At 34.3% G+C, this 19073-nt stretch overlaps 1 protein-coding gene across 29 annotated transcripts in view; it reads left to right on the top strand.

Annotated features, from left to right (window-relative positions):
• LCOR (ligand dependent nuclear receptor corepressor) overlaps positions 1-19073 on the top strand; it is a 122894-nt gene that overhangs the window by 79367 nt on the left and 24454 nt on the right. For 11 of the 29 annotated variants that reach the window (XM_044753157.2, XM_044753167.2, XM_044753122.2 and 8 more), the window contains 3 exons: positions 2460-2592; positions 7210-7497; positions 10579-10672. The exons of 2 other annotated variants lie outside the window; for them this stretch is intronic. In XM_044753157.2, coding sequence (XP_044609092.1) covers positions 7260-7497; positions 10579-10672 — 332 coding nt within the window. In that variant the 5' untranslated portion in view covers positions 2460-2592; positions 7210-7259. Of the gene's footprint in view, positions 1-2459; positions 2593-7209; positions 7498-10578; positions 10673-13186; positions 17130-19073 lie in introns of those variants that run through there. 16 more of the 29 variants (XM_070485967.1, XM_070485934.1, XM_070485930.1 and 13 more) reach the window with 4 other exon arrangements.

Genomic DNA, 19073 nt, shown 5'->3' with positions numbered 1-19073 from the left:
TCAACCAATGAATGGGTAAAATATGGTATATCCATGCAATGAAATACTATTTGGCAGTAAAAGGGAAGTAAGTACTGATACATGCTGCAACTTAGATGAGCCTTGAAAACTTCTAGGTGACAGAAGTCAGTCGCTAAAAACCTGAATATTGTATGATTCCATTTATATGAAATGTTTAGAATAGGCAGGTCTGTAGAGACAAAAAGTAGTATGGTCGTCGCCTAGGTTTGGGGCAAGTGGGAGAATGTTAATAGATACAGGATTTCCTTTTGGGGTATGAATTAGATCATGGCAATGGACCCATACCTCTCTGAATATACTAAAATAATCATTGAATTTTATACTTTAAATGGGTGAATTGTAGGGGCTGGCCCCGTGGCCGAGTGGTTGAGTTCGCGCGCTCCGCTGCAGGCGGCCCAGTGTTTCGTTGGTTCGAATCCTGGGCGTGGACATGGCACTGCTCATCAGACCACGCTGAGGCAGCGTCCCACATGCCACAACTAGAAGAACCCACAACGAAGAATACACAACTATGTACCGGGGGGCTTTGGGGAGAAAAAGGAAAAAATAAAATCTTTAAAATAAATAAATAAATAAATAAATAAATGGGTGAATTGTATGGTATGTGTATTATATCTCAGTAAAATTCTTGGAAAACACAACAAATAGGTGTGACTGTAATTGATGTGAGCCAACTAAAAGTAATCTGTATATTACAGAGTCCGTGTTGATAAAATTGGTAATTATTTGATTCAAGAAAGAACGCGTGGCACCTGCCTTACTGAGTACGGCTAGATTAGTTGTTCTGTGTTGGTTCAGATTAGAAAGTAGCCTGAATGCTATATTAAACGTAGTTTAAGTGTAGATACTGTGTTCAAAGTCTGACTGAAGTGACTGAATGTAGGACTAAGGAGTTAAGTACAATGTTTGCCATGTGATGTCTGACTTTTAAAAATCACTAAACAATGAAATGACATTAAAGTATAATACAATTGAGGATTTTATTGGATTCTTTAATACTTGTTCCTAATACCTTTTAAATGTTAAATCTCTATCAAAATTAGATTATTTTATTTGTGATTCATTTCAAAAAATTATTCTTAATAATTTCTTTAGTCCATAAAAAAGAATGTCAGCAAATACAGCTATGATAAAGGTTGTCTTAATGATTTATAACACTTGAAATATTTTATTTAAAATTTTTTAAACAAATTTTGTGGCAAACTTATGTCTCATACAGAAATGTTAAGGGATCATTGTGAGTTCTTCATATTAGAAAACTATTTGCAAAATACATATTTTGGTTGTACTGCTGACAATTCGGTTGATGGGGAAATCATAGAAAGCTGGTTGCAAATATTCTGGGTGTATTTAAAAATCTTTGAGGAAGTCATTTATGGACCATAACATGCCTTCAATGTCTTGTTCTTTCTTTTCATTGTGCCAAGTTATGTGCCCATTTTTAAGTTTAGAGCACTTTTAAGTTTTCCATGATATAAGTAAATGCATGTGTTGATACATTCCCATGATTCAAAGTAAATTATATGCACTAGCACTTAACACTTAAAAGATGTACTTTGCTTTTCTTTATACTCTTATTTTCTGTTATCATAGATTCCTGTTTGTTTATTAGCTACAAGAGTGGAAGTAAATGCAAAGCATTGTTGACCTAGTCCAGTGCTCGTGCAGTCTGAGAGCAGATTCAGGGTCGGTGACATGACTGTAGTGCAGCATTTTCCTCATTCTAGTGCAGACTTTCTGATCAGGATCCACTTTGTATTGCAAACCTGGTCGAGGATATATATGATAGTGAGGTGTTTCCCTAAGATACTGAAACGTTTACCCTTAGAACATGCAATGCACTCTATTTTTCAGTTCTTTTCTAAATGCTAGTTTTAACCTGTTAATTTCACAGCCCACTAATGATTTGAAAGATAGTTTGTAAAATAGTACTCTAGGGACAGAATTACGCAGTCAAATATATTCTCCGAATTTTTCCTCCTAATTGTCCTTTAAAAGTGTTTATTTTGTATCTGGGGAAAATAGATCTCATACTAGGAGGGCAGACATGATTCTCAAATGAGACATGGGATTTAAGGTATCTTTTTGTCTTAGTTGTCTGAATTATTGCTGTAGTGTAATAAGAACCAATATATTTGAATCCTCAAGGAAATTTTCCCTTTAGTAGTTATAGTTTAGAGTTTACATGTAAGTTTTAAATAAAACTCATGATCAAAAAACATGGATAAACACCCAAAGTATATTTATATATTCACTTTGCTTTTATAGTTTTGTGAAGATAAATCTTATCCTGATGTAAAGTTTTGAAGTATTTTAATTGTATTGTAAACCTATTTGTCTTATCTGTTGTTAACATTTGTCTTTGATTTTGCATCTGTGCTTTTGATATTGAAAGGGGAAAGATTTTTGTGCAAATATTTCACCGCATATTTTTGCAGGGACACTTAGTCGGTCTGGATGAACCAGCTTCGGGAGCTGGGCAAGAAGCTCTGCTTAAACAAGAGCAAGCAAAAATCATTCGATTCGAGAGACAAGCAGAAGAGTTCCTCAATGCAGTCTTTTATAGAAAAGGTTGGTTCCAGTGAAGAATGACATTTAGCATCTGCTTGTCTTAAATTAATCTCCTTAATTTCAGTGTCATTTTTAAAAAGAGTTACTTTAAAAAATATTTTTCTTTATTGATAATACACTTTATAATTCTCTATATTTCTTTGGTCAAGTTAAATTTGGAGTAGGGTAAGGCAACTCCTCTCTCTCCTTTTCACTCAAGTGATGGTGCCATGTAAGTTTTAGTTAAACAGTTCTTAAAATTATTATGAAAGTCTAAAATTTGTAAGGTCTCAGTAGTTCCGTATTTTGCTAGACAAATTTTCTTACATAAGCAGTCACTGTTTTAATCACTTATAACCATAAAGCCAACTATGTGAAATTTTAGTAAGTCCTCACTGAAATTTCATTTGGGGAGAAAATGTAAAGTTATATCTTAAAATTAGATTTGCAAGCATTTTTTTCTTCTTGATATAGTCTTGTTTCCCTAAAACTTTTTAAATTATTCAGATTAGAGAAAGAAATTCATTATTATATATGAAAACTTTCCCCTGTACATTTGAGGTGGCATTTAATAGCTCCACTGCTTGCATTTCTCAGTTTGTCTTTCTCCTTGAAACTTTTGTAGGCTAGTTTTACATTTGTTTTCTGTGTCCACAAAGCATAATTGCCATCAGCAAAGACCTTCAGGAAGCTTCCCTTCATGATCTTTTCTAGTGAAGAGTCTTTACCTTCAAGAAATTCTTTCTAAATGGATTTGTATTCTTTAGTTACGCCTTTCCTCTAATTCCAAGATGGGGTTACTATGATAGATTCTTTAGAAGTTTTCTACGAACTTCTGATAATCCTGAAATTCTTATTTAATCTTAAGGAGACTTAGTGATTCCACTTTCTTTGATATTTCTTCATATGTTCTAGTTTATACCTCTCATTCCTCTAGAAATTCCCTCTGAAGTTTGAAGGGTGATTTTTGCCTGTACACTGGTTAAGTCTGATAAGTGCTGATTCTAGTGGGTTGGTTATAGTTGGAGACCAGCTGAGCATCTCTGTAATGAGATCAATATTTTCAAAAGGGAATATGAGGTGAAGTGTCATATAAAGTTAAGGAATGCACAAGATTATTGTTTTCAGTGGCACTTAAAGAAAATTATTTGATCAGATGCCTAGGCAAAATTAAATCTTTTAGTACATCCTCACTTCTCTTCTAATACCCTCCTGCATCCTCTGACCTAAAGCTCTCGACTGAGGCTCCCATGCTCACCTTACCATCCCCATAAAATACCCTGAATTCCAAAATTATGTTCAAAAATAGTAATTTTCTTAGTGTTATGATCATTTGATTGTTTTATTAAAGTAATTCACAAAGTATAAATGACTGATAGATCTGTTCTGTCAGTTTATTAACTAAATAAAATAACCTTACACTTCCTCTCTCTGCTGCTCCTCTCCTTTAGAATGTGTACTGAGTCATGGGTCTAATCTGCAGCAAACTTCGTTATGTGAAAAGAGGAATTCCTCTTCCTAATTTACTTGGAGGAAGCACTTTTCATCCACTCTTTGCCTAGAGGGAGTTAATAAGGTCATCATAAGCAGATTCGTAGAGAGAGTTGTAGCTTGCTTCTCTACTATTCCCATCCCTTTGTCATGTAGGAATAATTTATGGTAAAGTTCTTTTAAGTTTTCTTGTTTAGAAATTAAACTTTTGGGCACATAAACTTTAGGGGAGAAATTCTTGCCTTGGAATCAGGCTCAAGAGAGACCTTGAGAGAATCCTCTGAAATTTTATGTAGAGTTAAGTTCTGTTTTTGTCTATATACTGGGATATGATGCTCAGAAAAAGAACTGTTGCTTTGCAAGTGGAGGTCTTCCCCTTTGCTTTATGTGTTAATATTGTTATTTTTAGATATTTTATTAATCATCTTGGAAACATCTCAAAGATGGGCATTAGTACTCTTCAAATTAATACCAAAAATGTTCAATATCCAGAGATATGACAGGCAATTTAGCCTGAAGAGACTATTTTATATTTAATAAATAATTCGGCTATTTGAATTTAGTCCTTTGTTTCCAAATATTGAAAATTGTATGTTTTAAATAATTGAGTATGAAAAGGTTATACATAGGTAGGTTGAACCACAGATGCAATAAAAGTAGGCTTTTGTATTATGGACTCTAATTCCAGTTTAAGAACAATATGCCTTCCCCAACTATCATAATCATATTTCTTTTCAGCTTTCTTTGTCACTTGTGTTGAAAAATTTGACATTTTTCTAAAAGTTAGATTTGCATTTTTTGAACATACAGGTGGCTGTGATGTAGCATTTACATGTTTTTCTATAGTTTTCATTTGACACAATTGTGCATGTTTCCCTAGGCATAGCTAGGTTTATAGATGTTGTTTTAAGTAAGTGAAAGAATGAAATGTGTTCAAGAAACTTTCAAATGATGCAGAAATTCAAATGGCAGAGATGTCATTGATTCATAAACATGAATTGTGTTTCATGATTACATTAGTCATTCATTCAACAAAGGCAAAATATGCTGCAGGCGTTTAAAGCTCAAAGGTAGCAATTTATGGTCTTTCTCCTAAAATCTTTGACTCTTCACAAATCTTTTTAATTATATTTATCAATGTAGTTAAACACAAAGACATCTCATAACTGACTTCATTTTGCTTCCTATTTGGAAACTTTCCTCTATTAGATATTCTCCAACTTTTCAGGAGATAAAAAGATAGCTAATACATTAAAACTTGAAATTATATACAGTCTCATTTGGAGGATTGTATGCTATATAAGGAAAAAATAGATCTTAAGTGGAAAGGTAAACGAATGTTAATAAGAAAACTCAGTAGAGAGATTTTAAAAAACAATGTATAGCTAAAATGTTTATTAAAACATTTAAGGAACCATTGTTAGTGATTGTAGTAACTTCTGAACCTTACCTAATTGAATACCTTTATTCTTAAACCATCCAGCTTACTCACAGTCTCTCTTAATAGAGGAAACTTAGAGTTAGAAATACTTTAGTAGAACAGAAATATCAGTATTGGTAGAGCAAACTTCATTAAACTCCAGAGAATTAAATAAGTGTTCTGACTTTATAACCATCTTGTGGTATTGAATATTGTCCTTCAGAAAAAAATTGTGTGTTCTTAGGAGTCCTATGAAGTTTTGATGGTGTGTTTGGTTTTTTGTGGAGATTTTAGATTTTAATAGTAACGAGTCAGTTTTTCTCCAAGTTTATAAATCAACCTAAGTTCCTTATAGCTCCAAAATACTAGGGATAAAGTAATTTACCTTGTGTAGTTAATTTTTAAAAGACCAATGAAACTCAGGTGTTCTGAGAACAGTCTTCTAAAGCCTCAGAAGTGTGGTAGGATGGTGAAGATCACAGGTGGAACATTAAGATTAGGGGGAGAGTTTTAATCAAGGGTGTACCACTGACCATCTATACAAATTTGAAGAGGCCACTTACTCTTTAGATCACATTTCCCTCATTTGTTTAAAAAAAAAAAAAACTGTTTGATGTTGGTTGAGTTCACTGATCTACTTATTACTCAACTAATAAGAATGCATACTTTACACTAGGCAAGATTAGGTGCTGAGAATACAGAGATAGGCAAACATAATCTCTGTTCTCAAGAATCTTAGTGTCCCTGATAGTCTGGTGATGATAGAGAAATGATGATAATATATTTAATATAAAACATATTCCCTTTATTTTACCCCATTTGACCTTCAAGGTCCCTCCAGCGCTGAATGAGTTAATGAATTCCTATCGTCTTTATTTTAAAATTAACACTGATTAGAAATTGATAACTTAGATATTTATTTCATTACTTCCCTAGCTATTGTGTTTAATAGTTGACAGTGTATTTAAATAACTTATGGAAGATACATGGCCTCAGGCTTTTGAGATTTGGCATTTAAACTCCTAGCCTAAAATTAGGTTCTAAAATTATGGTCCCCGACCAGCAACATCTAGAAACTTGTTAGAAATGCCAGTTTTTGAGCTCACCCTAGAACTGCTGAATCAGTAACACTGGGACTAGGACTCAGCAATCTGTTTTTACAAGACCTCAAAGTGATTCTGATGAACATTAAAGTGTGAGAACTATTGCCGTAGCCTATCGTGGATCTTAATTTTAAAGATCTCCGTTTACAATCTTGGTGTGCCTTCAATCTTTAACAAAAGGTAAATTAAGCACTCATGAATTGAGTAATCCATTCTTCAACAATTTAGGAAGAGATAGCTGAGGAAAAATCTTGGGGAAACCAGATGTGACCTGTAGGTGATAAACAGGGGAGTAATTATTTCATGAAAGAAGGGTTTTGGGATTTCTGTATCAGGTAAGTGATTCTTGCCCATAAGATATACTATTTGTTATCCCTTTTGTTATCCCTTTATGTGCTTTCATGATCCTGGGGTGTGGATGGGGGGATGTTTAGAAATGATTTTATGAAAATTTTATTTTTATAAATCTGATATTCATAAGATGTGAGATTAAAAATATAACTGAGGGAATACTATTTTTAGGATATTGCATTTTAAGAAAAAAACGAAATTTTATGTTTGCTTGAAAGCTGTCTTTTTTAGTACATTGTCCCACTTTAAAAGTAAATAAATCTTTGTTTACAGACAGTCCCTGGGTCTCCGACCCCAATATTCCCCTAGTGGCCCGTGAGATCATGCAGCGAATGATCCAACAATTTGCTGCTGAATATACCTCAAAAAATAGCTCTACTCAGGACCCCAGCCAGCCCAATAGCACAAAGAACCAAAGCCTGCCGAAAGCATCTCCAGTCACCACCTCTCCCACGGCTGCAACTGCTCAGAACCCTGTGCTCAGCAAACTTCTCATGGCTGACCAAGACTCACCTCTGGACCTTACTGTCAGAAAGTCTCAGTCAGAACCTAGCGAACAAGGTATGGTTTGATGTCAAGATCTCCTCTGTCCAATCAGAATACTTTAATTTGGGGAGAAAAAAAATTATTGGCAAGTAGGATGCCAGATGTAATAATAGGATAAAAACTAATGTGATTCTTAATTATTCCTGACTATGCGGTGATAGAAAAGTACAGATAAAGTGACAGTCTTACCTTTCAGTAGTTCATAGTCATGACTGATGCACCACTCAGGAAAGTTAGATGGTTACAGTTGTTCCTGATCTTTAAGTTACTTGGTATTTATGTAAGCATTTTATACTTTCCAAAGCATTGTCATATCCATTGTTTTTAAGACCCCTATGAAAAATTGTTTTTCCCCTTATCCGTCAACGTTCTAGGATTAGTACCTATTTGAGAAATAAATATGTCATGTTAAGTAAAAGAAATTATACTCTGCAAATAAGACAAAAATACATATTATTTGCATTTTTAAAAGAGAAATTCCTAGTGTTAGAAGTAATGAGAAGACAGTAGACACGCTTCAGCTTGTTAAGTGTCTTCAGTGTTTTATAAATACACAAGCACATACATACATGCAGTATATTATGAATTAACCTTAGAGTATTCCCAAATGGTAATTGGTTGGTGAGGATCCTAATTTAGTGAAAAGGTTAAGAGGTTATCAATTTTACTTAGGAAATATTTCTTGAATCTTTGGAAAGTTTACTCTCAAGTACATAAAATATTCCTGTTGCTTTGCGATCTCGTTTTACCTTTAATTTCACAAAGATGAAATGAGCATTTCAACTCTGCCATTGTTTAAACCACTACAAATTGTAAATTGGTGATGTGTGTACTAATATTTTATTGTCATAGAAATCTTGAGTATGCAGAAAGGTTATGAGATGTGGATTTATTGGAAATGAGTACATGTTTATTTTGCAAAATAAATTTTAATTCTTATTAGAACCAAAAAGACTTTTTTTTGCCTATTGCAAGTAATTTATCGAAGATTTACACTTAATTGAGGGGCTTTAGTTGCTTCTTAAAGAATTTTTTTTGAATAGTTTTCCTTTGCTTTTTCCTGTAGTGAACAGCAATCAAAATCTCATAAGTCATGAGAGATTACCTAGCAGGAGACCTCCTAGTTGTCCTGTGTTCACATTGATCAGTCTCCCTTTGGTTACTGTATTTGCCAAGTTGTTCTCTTCTGTTTTATTGAGGATTGTTTTCTTTACCATAGATTGGTAGCTTTCATTAAAACTCTTTAAATATTGCGTTAAAAGCTTCAGATTTACAGTAGGAAAATGACAGCATGGAGGTTGTATTTAAAGTATTAGTAATGGAGATTAACATACAAAAATACCACTTAGTCTAATTTAACTTGTTACAGCTAGTGTTATGCTTAAGAGGTATCTTGTGTTGACAGCATGCACTTACCAAGAGAAATTTGAACTAGATGATAAGATTAAGATGAACAAACTTTTTAAAATTATATTTCCTAAATGGATTTTAGTGTGTTTTCAACTTAAATCACATTTTTAGTGGTAGACTTAAAATAGGTTGCCTATTTGATTAGACAGACTTAGAAGTCTTTAAATAATATTATCTTTGCTTGGAAATACTTTAAAGCAGTACATTTGCATGTTAGATATCTAATTGAGTTAGATGTCTAATAGGATGCTTGGTTCTGTAAGTTTACAATTATGTTTTTAGAAATATTCATGAGACAACACTTATTTTGTATCAATGTGGGCTTTTTTGGTTTATAAGCTCAGTTGCGTATTTATTTCTAACAGCCTGAAAATAGGGAGGTAAAATGTCCCCAGACAAGTCCTAAGTGGGTTCTATATTGGGGTGGTTTTTAACATAACTAGATAGCAAGACCTCTTTGCTGGCCAGTTGAAAATCACAGACGTTGAGTATTATCTTAGTTGATTTTGGACAAAATGGCAGCTTTAAAAGTTGTCCAGACTATGAATTTTCTCTGCTAGACACGTCTGTAAGGGGGGAAAAGTCTTTGTGGGGAAAGAAAGTTCTAATTTTATGTTCTAAGAACATGAATTTAGCTTCAGTAAGAAAATGGTTAAACCTCTAGGCTGTTGTCAGTATCAAGACTATTTCCTTCTTTCTTTCCTTAAAATTTGCCCACCAATTTATAATAGCTTATTAATCAAAAAACCTTGTTTATAAAGATCAGCAAGTGAATTCTGAATCTCTGCAGGTTTTTCCAAACGATTGAATCCACATATACAATTTTTTTCAGATGTGTCCAAAAAAGTAATGAGGACACATGCAAATTATAAATAGTTAACAATTGATTCATCTTACAGATTATCTTGTATTGTCTGTGTGTGTGTGTGTGTATATATATGTAAATTGACTTTTAGGCTTGTACTTTAAAGTGACTTTTGTATTATTTAAAATTTTCTCAGGCCGTTCCCATGGCTGAGTACTTTAAGCTCTGCTTTGGTGGCCCATGGTTTTGCTTGTTCGGATCCTGGGCACAGACCTAGCACCGCTCATCAAGCCGTGCTGAGGTGATGTCCCACATAGCAGAACTAGAAAGACCTACAACTATGTACTGGGGGGCTTTGGGGAGAATATGGAAAAAAAATAAATAAAAGAAATGTAAGTAAATAAAATTTGCTAAATCAAACTTTTATATACTTTTCGTCTTTTAGATAGACTTAGCTCTTGAGGAGTTTGGTTTTACAATTTGTATGAAATTGTGGCATTGAAAACTCATATGCTTTAGTCAAGGAAATTTAGAAAATGGAGTCTAATAGTTCTATTGCAGAACCTCATACTGTGTATACTGCTATTTCTTATATCTCACTATATTTTAACATCTTTAGTGATACGCTTTACCTTTCTTTTGCCCTATTAATAAAATACTTAACTCTTAGAGATATTAGATATAACAAGCTTTGCTAAATTTATGTTGCTTCTGGAGGAACAATATCCTAATTTTATTAATGAATGGATTTCATAACTCAAATATATGGCTAGTATGTCTGCTTAGTTGACTCTACCTACTGCTTTGTCATTTTTAGCCTATCCAGTTCACATTTGCTCCTAGTTTTTAATATCCTCAGGTGTTTCTTTGTGTCTCTACAGACGGTGTACTTGATCTGTCCACTAAGAAAAGTCCATGTGCTGGCAGCACTTCCCTGAGCCATTCTCCAGGCTGCTCCAGTACTCAAGGGAACGGGTAAGGGAAAATATTTGTAGCCTTCCACAGTTGTAGAGGGGACAGTTTATCAAAGATTAATGCCAATCTCCCTTGTATGTTTTAAAAATTAATCCTTCAGAGTAACACCCTTATAAGTGCGACTTTAGTAAAATGAGTTTTAGTCTGTCAGTCAAACAATCTGTAAAGTCTAGAATTGGCTAGTATAGATCAATTTTGCCGGTTTAATACAAATAGTAAATAATCAGGAATATGGCAAGAATGTCTTTGGACTTTGTTGTTGAGTGTTTAGGAGTGTGAAACCCAACCTAAATAATTCCAGAGTTCAGATATCAAGGCAGTATTAGTGTGCTGAAGTTTTTGAATGAAAATTGGGCTCCAGTATTTAACTTGGTATCTCTAATGGAGTGTATGGGTGAGTGGGGGCTGTTCGTTTTTTTCTTGTTTGTTTTGTTTTGTTTGTTGATTTGAACTGCAATTTTAACTGTGTGGCAGTTCAGAAAATGTAATTGTATGTAATTTTTGTTTTTAAGTAGGTAAGACTGGTTGTAGATGTTGATGGATAACCATCTTATGCTGCCAAGACATTATTACATGCTCAGTTTTGATAATTCTTAGCAGACTAAAGTGAATTTTCTGACCACCTAATTTTATAGTGTAAGAATTGTCTAATTCTCCCTCTGTGTGCACATAGTAACCATTTAGAAAAGTCAGGTATCAGTGAGGATATTTAACTGCCAAATTGGAAAGGCATTTCCACAAAACTGTTGTGACCATAAATCAACTTCATCTAGGTATGAAAAATAATTTTGGTAAGTTAGTTAATATTTAGGTTTATTTAACTTTTAGAATATCAACATGGGGAAGTTGTTTAGATATTAAAGGAATAAGTAGAAACTAAATGGACTAATCTTTTTCAACTTACTCTTAATTACCTTCAAATTGAAGGATTACTTCACTGACTTCTAAAATGCTCCCTTTATTTTCTCTAAAATTCTGTCATTTTCCTTTTTCTTACCTCCTGTATTCACTCTAAAAATAACCTTTAATCCATTTTGCGTAGTTTACTAATCTTTGTTTCCTTAAGGCCTTCTTTTCACTATAGTTTATGCTAGATGTAAGTCATCATGGTCCCAAATCATTGGGTTCCATTTATATATCAAAAAACTTGAGTTGAATAATTAAGGACACGTGTAGGAGAAGCTTAAGTGTGGTTTGCATAAATAAATCCCTTGCTTAAGATTCACTTTAAACTTGACCACCAGGTGCATGTATTATATGGTTGAAGTTGCTGTGTTTATCCTTATGAGTGGAAAGAGTTTTCTATGTGGTATTGTTTTCTGGAAGACAAAAGCACCGACAGTACTGCCCATCTTTTAGTTGAATATTCATTGTTATCCTTTTTATGTTATTTATTGATAACAGCACAGAGTCTCCATTTTGGAGAACATAGCTGGTTTATCATCGCTTCTGCAGAGTTCCACTTTTGTGCCTAGTTAGTGTAATTATTCCCCTTGGGCATGCTTTACCAGTTGCCAGTTTTATCATTGATAATCTTTCTCTATTGTGAAAATGAAAACCGTATTAATTAACTTTGTAAAATAGTTGACTTTTTAAACATTGAAAGCTATCCACTTAAAATTTCAAAATTGATGTTTGGTATTTGAAGACGTTTTTTAACTAAAGGAAACTGCTACAAAATTGTGTGTATACCTTTGACAATAATTACTTTGACTAGAACATAAGAAATAAAGTTTTGGGGAAAATAAGGGCAGTTTCTTTAAAGTTTGGACTATTTCAAATGGAGAATCAGTGGTATTCATATATCTGCAAGTAATAGTGTTTTAAAAGGAAGAAGTGTGGTAAGTTATAATGCGATGGGTATTTTGGTTTGTTTTGGTTTGGGGTTTTTTCCTCCTTGGGGCCAGTAGCCATATTTTTTTTCCCCAAGCCAAATAAGAAATGTTATTTGGAATTGTTTAATTTTTGATAATGAACATCAAATTGTTTGTGGGATAAGTGATAATCATCTATGGGTTCCACCAATGTAAATGTTTCCAGTTTTATAGCTGGTTGTCATGAATGTTGAATATGTTGCATTAAAATAAATAATTTGGCTTACTCTTTTATTACTGTACTTGTTTAGTGGTAACGTCACATTGGTAACACAATTCTGTGTAGATCTATGGAGACTTGATGATTACTTTGTAATTAATAATTAAGGTGCTATTTTCAGACAGTTGCGCGAAACTTTTTCTCCGAAAATTTGTGAACCCAGCCAGAGACCAGCTGACAGGTTTAATTTTTCTTTGCCCAAAAAGCTCCTGGTTTTTTTTCTTTTTTCTTTTCTTTTTTTGTGAACAAGTTTTAAAACTAACTGCTGAGACTATTTTTTTTTAATTTTAGAGAAAAATAAATAAATAACACAAAGTGATGTTACCCAAGCAAGGCCTTCTAATAAAGGAGTGGTCCCCTCACCCACCCCTCCCTACCTGTGCAAGTCCTGCTCACATCAGTTTCCTTCCATCCAATTAGGCGACCTGGGAGACCCAGCCAGTACCGCCCGGACGGACTTCGGAGTGGTGATGGGGTACCTCCAAGAAGCTTACAGGATGGAACCAGGGAAGGTTTTGGACACTCCACATCACTCAAAGTTCCATTGGCTCGATCCCTGCAGATTAGTGAAGAACTACTGAGCAGAAACCAATTGTCCACAGCTGCCAGCCTTGGACCATCTGGATTACAGAATCATGGACAACACTTAATATTATCCAGGGAAGCCTCTTGGGCAAAACCACATTATGAGTTCAACCTCAGCCGTATGAAGTTCAGGGGAAATGGTGCACTCAGCAACATCAGTGACCTTCCTTTTCTTGCAGAAAACTCTCCCTTTCCAAAAATGGCACTTCAAGCAAAACAAGATGGAAAAAAGGATGCGAGCCATTCATCTCCTGTAGATTTAAAGATACCACAAGTTCGAGGAATGGATCTTTCTTGGGAGTCTCGCACTGGTGATCAGTACAGCTATAGCTCTTTGGTAATGGGTTCACAAACGGAGAGCGCGCTTAGTAAAAAATTAAGGGCTATTCTTCCAAAACAAAATAGAAAAAGCATGTTAGATGCTGGACCCGATTCTTGGGGCTCAGATGCTGAGCAGTCTACCTCTGGACAGCCATATCCCACATCGGATCAAGAAGGAGACCCTGGCTCCAAGCAGCCTCGGAAGAAAAGAGGGCGTTACAGACAGTACAACAGTGAGATACTGGAGGAAGCAATCTCAGTGGTTATGAGTGGAAAAATGAGTGTTTCCAAAGCTCAGAGTATTTATGGGATTCCCCACAGTACACTGGAGTACAAAGTAAAGGAGAGGCTGGGCACTTTGAAAAACCCTCCAAAGAAAAAGATGAAATTAATGAGGTCGGAGGGGCCAGATGTTTCTGTAAAGATTGAATTAGATCCCCAGGGAGAGGCAGCACAAAGTGCAAATGAATCAAAAAATGAGTAGGAATACTGTAGAGTGCCAATTACTGTACAAACTGGGTGAGCACTACTGCATTGTTCAGCTATCATTGCTTGTACCTAACTTCATTACTGTGACACTTGTTTCTTTGCAGTTTTTGCATTGACTTGTGTGCACAGAGGTGAAAGGTGCATTCTGAATGTTGCATATTTTAAAATTTTCATGTGCAGTATGGCTCGGGATATTGTTTGGCCTTTTGCATGTTTCTCTACAAAAGAGAATTGAGTTACCTCACAGAAAACAGATACATGGAAGTGGACTCCTTGCCTGTAGAGCCTGCATGCTTTTCTTTGTTTTTTTAAGTTATATTTGCCTTTATTTAAAAAAAAAAAAAGGAAAAAAGCCCCCTTTTAGAAACCACCTCTGTCATACTGGGAGCTTTACCATTGCAAATTGGAAAGCCATCTTATAAAATTATTCATGTTTTTTTCTTCTGCAGTTCAACTAAATGAAGGATTAAACAACAACAAAAAAAAACTTTAAGAACAATGAACCTTTGAATTTGAGAAATTTGGTTTTTCAGTGATAAATAATTATTTGGGTCAATTTACATTTTATGATTTTCTTCTCACTATTAAATTTACTTAACAAATGAGCAATCTATTTAGTGCTCACCCAGAGGGGAAGGAGGTGGAAAATGTGCACACACTACCTTCAGAAATGCTTCGGTTAATTACTTTGTAACACTACCTTTGCTGTAATTTCATTTGGGATTTTCTAAGGGTAGAATTTGGTCTCACCAACAAGTGAGGATATATAGCCTTATCTCATGGAGGACGAGCTCCGTTCTTACTCAGGAGCAGTCAGGGTACATTACATAAAACAATAGAGGATGCCTCATTTTAGCAAACTAAGTTTCTTTGTATTTTGAAATCTTTTTACAGATTTGATCATGTGCTAACTAATGACTGAATGCAACAAGTTTAAAATATTCAAGATCTCTTTATTGGGGAATAGGAGAAATAGGGAAAGAAATGTGTATAAGAAATTATAATATTACAAAAGTGGTATCTAGATTTTACAGCCTCAGTAGTCTGCCCAAATATCCACATGAATGAAGGATCCATGTTTGTGGTGAGAGAAAAAAACAACCTCAAGGTAACCTAATATGATTTAGGTTGCATTTCAGTTCTAAGAATAATTCAATCATAAATCAAGCTCATTAGTTTCTTTTTTAACCAATCCAGATACTAGTATAATGAGGGAGGGGTTGGTTTTTAGTTTTTATTTAATTTGTAGGTTTGAATTTTTTTTGGCATCCTACGTAATATCCCCTCCTTCACTTTTTCTGATATTTAGCTGATCTTTATGGTTGTTTAGCACACAGTTCATGACCTTTCAGATCATATTTGTGTAAGCACTCCTTAAAGAACATCTAAGCTTTTTTTTGAGGTGGGCTTTTAAAATTACAGTAATTAAGTTTGGAATCTTTATTTTTTACAATTTTTTGCAAGAATAACTGATAAATAAAGCCCATGAAATTTAATTTTGCAGTGTGACCAAATTAAAGTTACTGTTCGTGCAAAACAAAATCCACGTTACATACACTCGATGTATTCAAATCTGCTGAGAAAGGTAGTCAGGCCCTTTTAAATGCTTAACCAAAAACACCCCCAAAAAATCATTGGAGTTTTTGTACAAAATAAAATCAAACTTGGAGTGTTATAAATTGAGGCTGATGATTTCAGATGGATACTAACAGTTTGAAGAGAAGTAGGTCCAGATGTTTCCAAGGCATAAATTCTCGCCTGGAAACTTTGGAGCAGTTAATTAGGCTAAATGTAATTTTCCCTCAGCATCCTATGTTTTCAAAGGTTAGGCACACCATTGCTGTTATGAAAATACATGCACTGCTCATTCTTGACCTAGCCTGAGCTTGAGTTCCTCTTTTGGTTTGGTTATTTTGTTTAATCAGTGGATGACTGAGCCTGTCTCCTCTTAGCTTTGTAGTCTTCTCAACAGAAAAGGCAGTTTGGATTCAGAGCAGTATATGACTGCAATATTTTCTAGCCTAGCTGGAAGTTGCAATAAAAATACTTTATGAAATGTATGGTTTTCATCTGCAGTTGAAGGAAGTTGTAGAAAGTTTGCTGAAAGCAAAAGGCTAAGCTTATGAAGGAATGCGTCCTTTGTTCCACATTCAATAATTTGTCACACACAATTAATTGCAGTCATGGTACCTTTTTTCATGATATTTGGGGTATTAAGTAGCCCAAGATTATTGCGAAAAGGTCCTTGGAGCAATTAATTTGTGCTTGTTTTTATCCCCTCTCAAAAAGGCATCATTTAAAGGCCCATTTAAAAATCTGGCCCTAAAAGTTCAACTTGTAGAGTTTTACTATTCAGAGAGGTTTAATCCTTTGTGGTAGTCTATAAAGTGATGATGAGTTGAGTTATGTAAATTTTGTCATTGTAGTGTACATGGAGTGATCATTTTACTAACATAAATATTTTCTATGTGTGTTTCAGTGGATGACAATCGAGCAGCAGAAGAATGGTGTGCCTACCCTTTAATGCTGCAGTTTAAATAAGAGAACTTGTATTGTGTCATTTCAGATTGTAGGCTGAGAGTTGTAAATAGTGAAAATTTGAGTACTTCTATTATTTGTTTTGGTTAGAAAGTGAATTTAAAAAACAAACCAAACTCTAAACTTTTCTCAGATTAAAAGTCCTGAGACCTGAAGATTGTAATATTCATATCTGTGAAGCTTTTAAACATTACACTTGAGATCAGTCATGACTTGATATTCAGGTAAATTTTCTTTTCCAAGAAGCTTTTGAATAAGCATATTTCCTCCAAAGGTCGGTCGGTCTCTCTCTTTTTACTTTTTTGAGTGTAGATTATTTTAAAGCACTAATTGCATTACATTGGTAACTGCAATATAAAATAGCCATTATTGTTTTGTGAAGCATGGTTGAAATTAGATAGTGGTCCCTTTTAAATTTCATGAGCCTCTCAAAAAAAAACTTTAAAAAAAATACAGAAAGCTGCTGAATATTTCAAAAGATATATATTTTACCTTATTGTAGGTTTTGTAAAGTTAGTTTGTAATATTCAGGTGCACTTTTAATGTTAAATTTTGTGTTCAGAGTTCCATTATACCATGTATTTCTCGGAGGTGGCTCATCACATGGCTGGCTGTCAGTCTTGGTGCCGCAGTGATCCCTTAATATTTGATTTCTCTCTTGATTTGCCACTATTCTGTATTGGCACTTTCAGTGTAGATATTCTAGTTGGGGGACGTCCTCATAAATGTGTAATAGAGATTGGTCTATTCGCATGCTTAATTTCTGCTACTCAGAGTTTTGCATGGCCCAAACAACAGTTGACCATTTTTGTGGTATGGGAAGGTATAGTTCACAACTGTTTTTGTCACAAAAGCCTTTCTCCTTGCATTTTCCAGTAGGCGGATGATGACATTACTCAAACAATATGATATTAGTCAAACTAATGTTAGGAGATAATGTATTTAAAGTCAGTTCTTGCATTTTTTATGAGAAAACATTGATAGAATAGATAAGCTGTGGCACTATAAAAATCAAGAACACTGAATAATTCTGTGGAGGATAGTTGGTATTTTTATCATTAGCTTTCTCATTTCTGAGACAGGAGAATCATCAAGCTTGACAGCAATGTATTGTATTATATTACTTTGTTCATTAGGCTTGCAGGTGACTCTGAACTGTGTTTGTGATGAGCTATATGCTTTTTCTCTTCCCCCAATACCATGAAGGACAAGGTCTCTCTTTCAGGAAAAATAATTTATATTTGTGTATAATACTTTTTAATATTAAGTTTGTTGTTATTCTGAAGTTTAGATGTTGCTTGATAAACCTTTGCTGCAGCAGATCATGAATATGAGTAAGGCTTTGTGTGATAATAGGGGTCCTTATGTGAAGTTAATTACTGTTCAGTTCTGGTGAGCAAGCTCGACAAGTGTGAAGTGTGTATTAGCTTTATTTGGTACACTTTTACTTTACAATATTGAAGTGCTTTTAGAACTCTGGTTATCGTATATAAACCATTACCTCAACCAATTGGCATTTCCATTCCCCAACATTTTACCTGAGCTATAATATGAGCTATATGGGATCAGATAGTAAAACAAATAAGGCACAATGAGAAGTTTAGTTCCCAATTTTCTGGAGAGAACTCTAAATTAGGCTAAAAATGACTACCTGCAAGGCCCATATCATAACTACCTTCTCTCATTAGGCAGTACACAGCAACCTTTGAGCTGCTAGTGAGCAATGTGTTCTCCCTCTGCCCCAAGTAAGCACATGTTGTGAGGCCTGGTTCTAAGCCTTTGTGATTCTCTTACATTTCATTGACCCGTAATAGTGAAGCTTGGATTCAGTTAGTTATTTTTATAAAACAAATTAATGAGTCAGGCCAATGTCAGAACCTGAAATTATTTTGAGTAGTTACAGCAGATATATGACAGTTCAGTATCATTTTAAGAGCTCTTATCCCTGTAGATGTAATTTTAAAACCACACATTTTTGCTTTTGTAATTATTATTTCTTTAACTAAATGCCAGAGGTTGTTTTCACGTGAACCACCCTTATCTATATATTCAGGTTGCTGTCATTGGTGATAGAATATGGCAATAGACTGAATTGCTCCACTTAATCTTCTATAGGAGACATTGAAGTTATAGGTTAAATTTTGACCTTCATGAAGAGATCAAAGATTGTTTTCCTTGTTACCTTTCCATTAGGTCTTCATTAATACTGTGGTCAAGCCAGTGTTTTTAAAAACTTAATGGCTTTAGCCAAACAGCCCATTTAGGAGACTATTAAGCTATATAGGAATTTTCTTTAAAAATCTGATTGCTTTCAAGCTCTACTGAGAAGGAAAAAAGTATAATTGTGGTACAAGGAATGCAGACCTCCAAAGTC

Source organism: Equus asinus, chromosome 2 (assembly GCF_041296235.1).
Source record: "Equus asinus isolate D_3611 breed Donkey chromosome 2, EquAss-T2T_v2, whole genome shotgun sequence".
Taxonomy (NCBI): Eukaryota; Metazoa; Chordata; class Mammalia; order Perissodactyla; family Equidae; genus Equus; species Equus asinus.
This window is presented reverse-complemented; position numbering and strand designations above follow the sequence as displayed.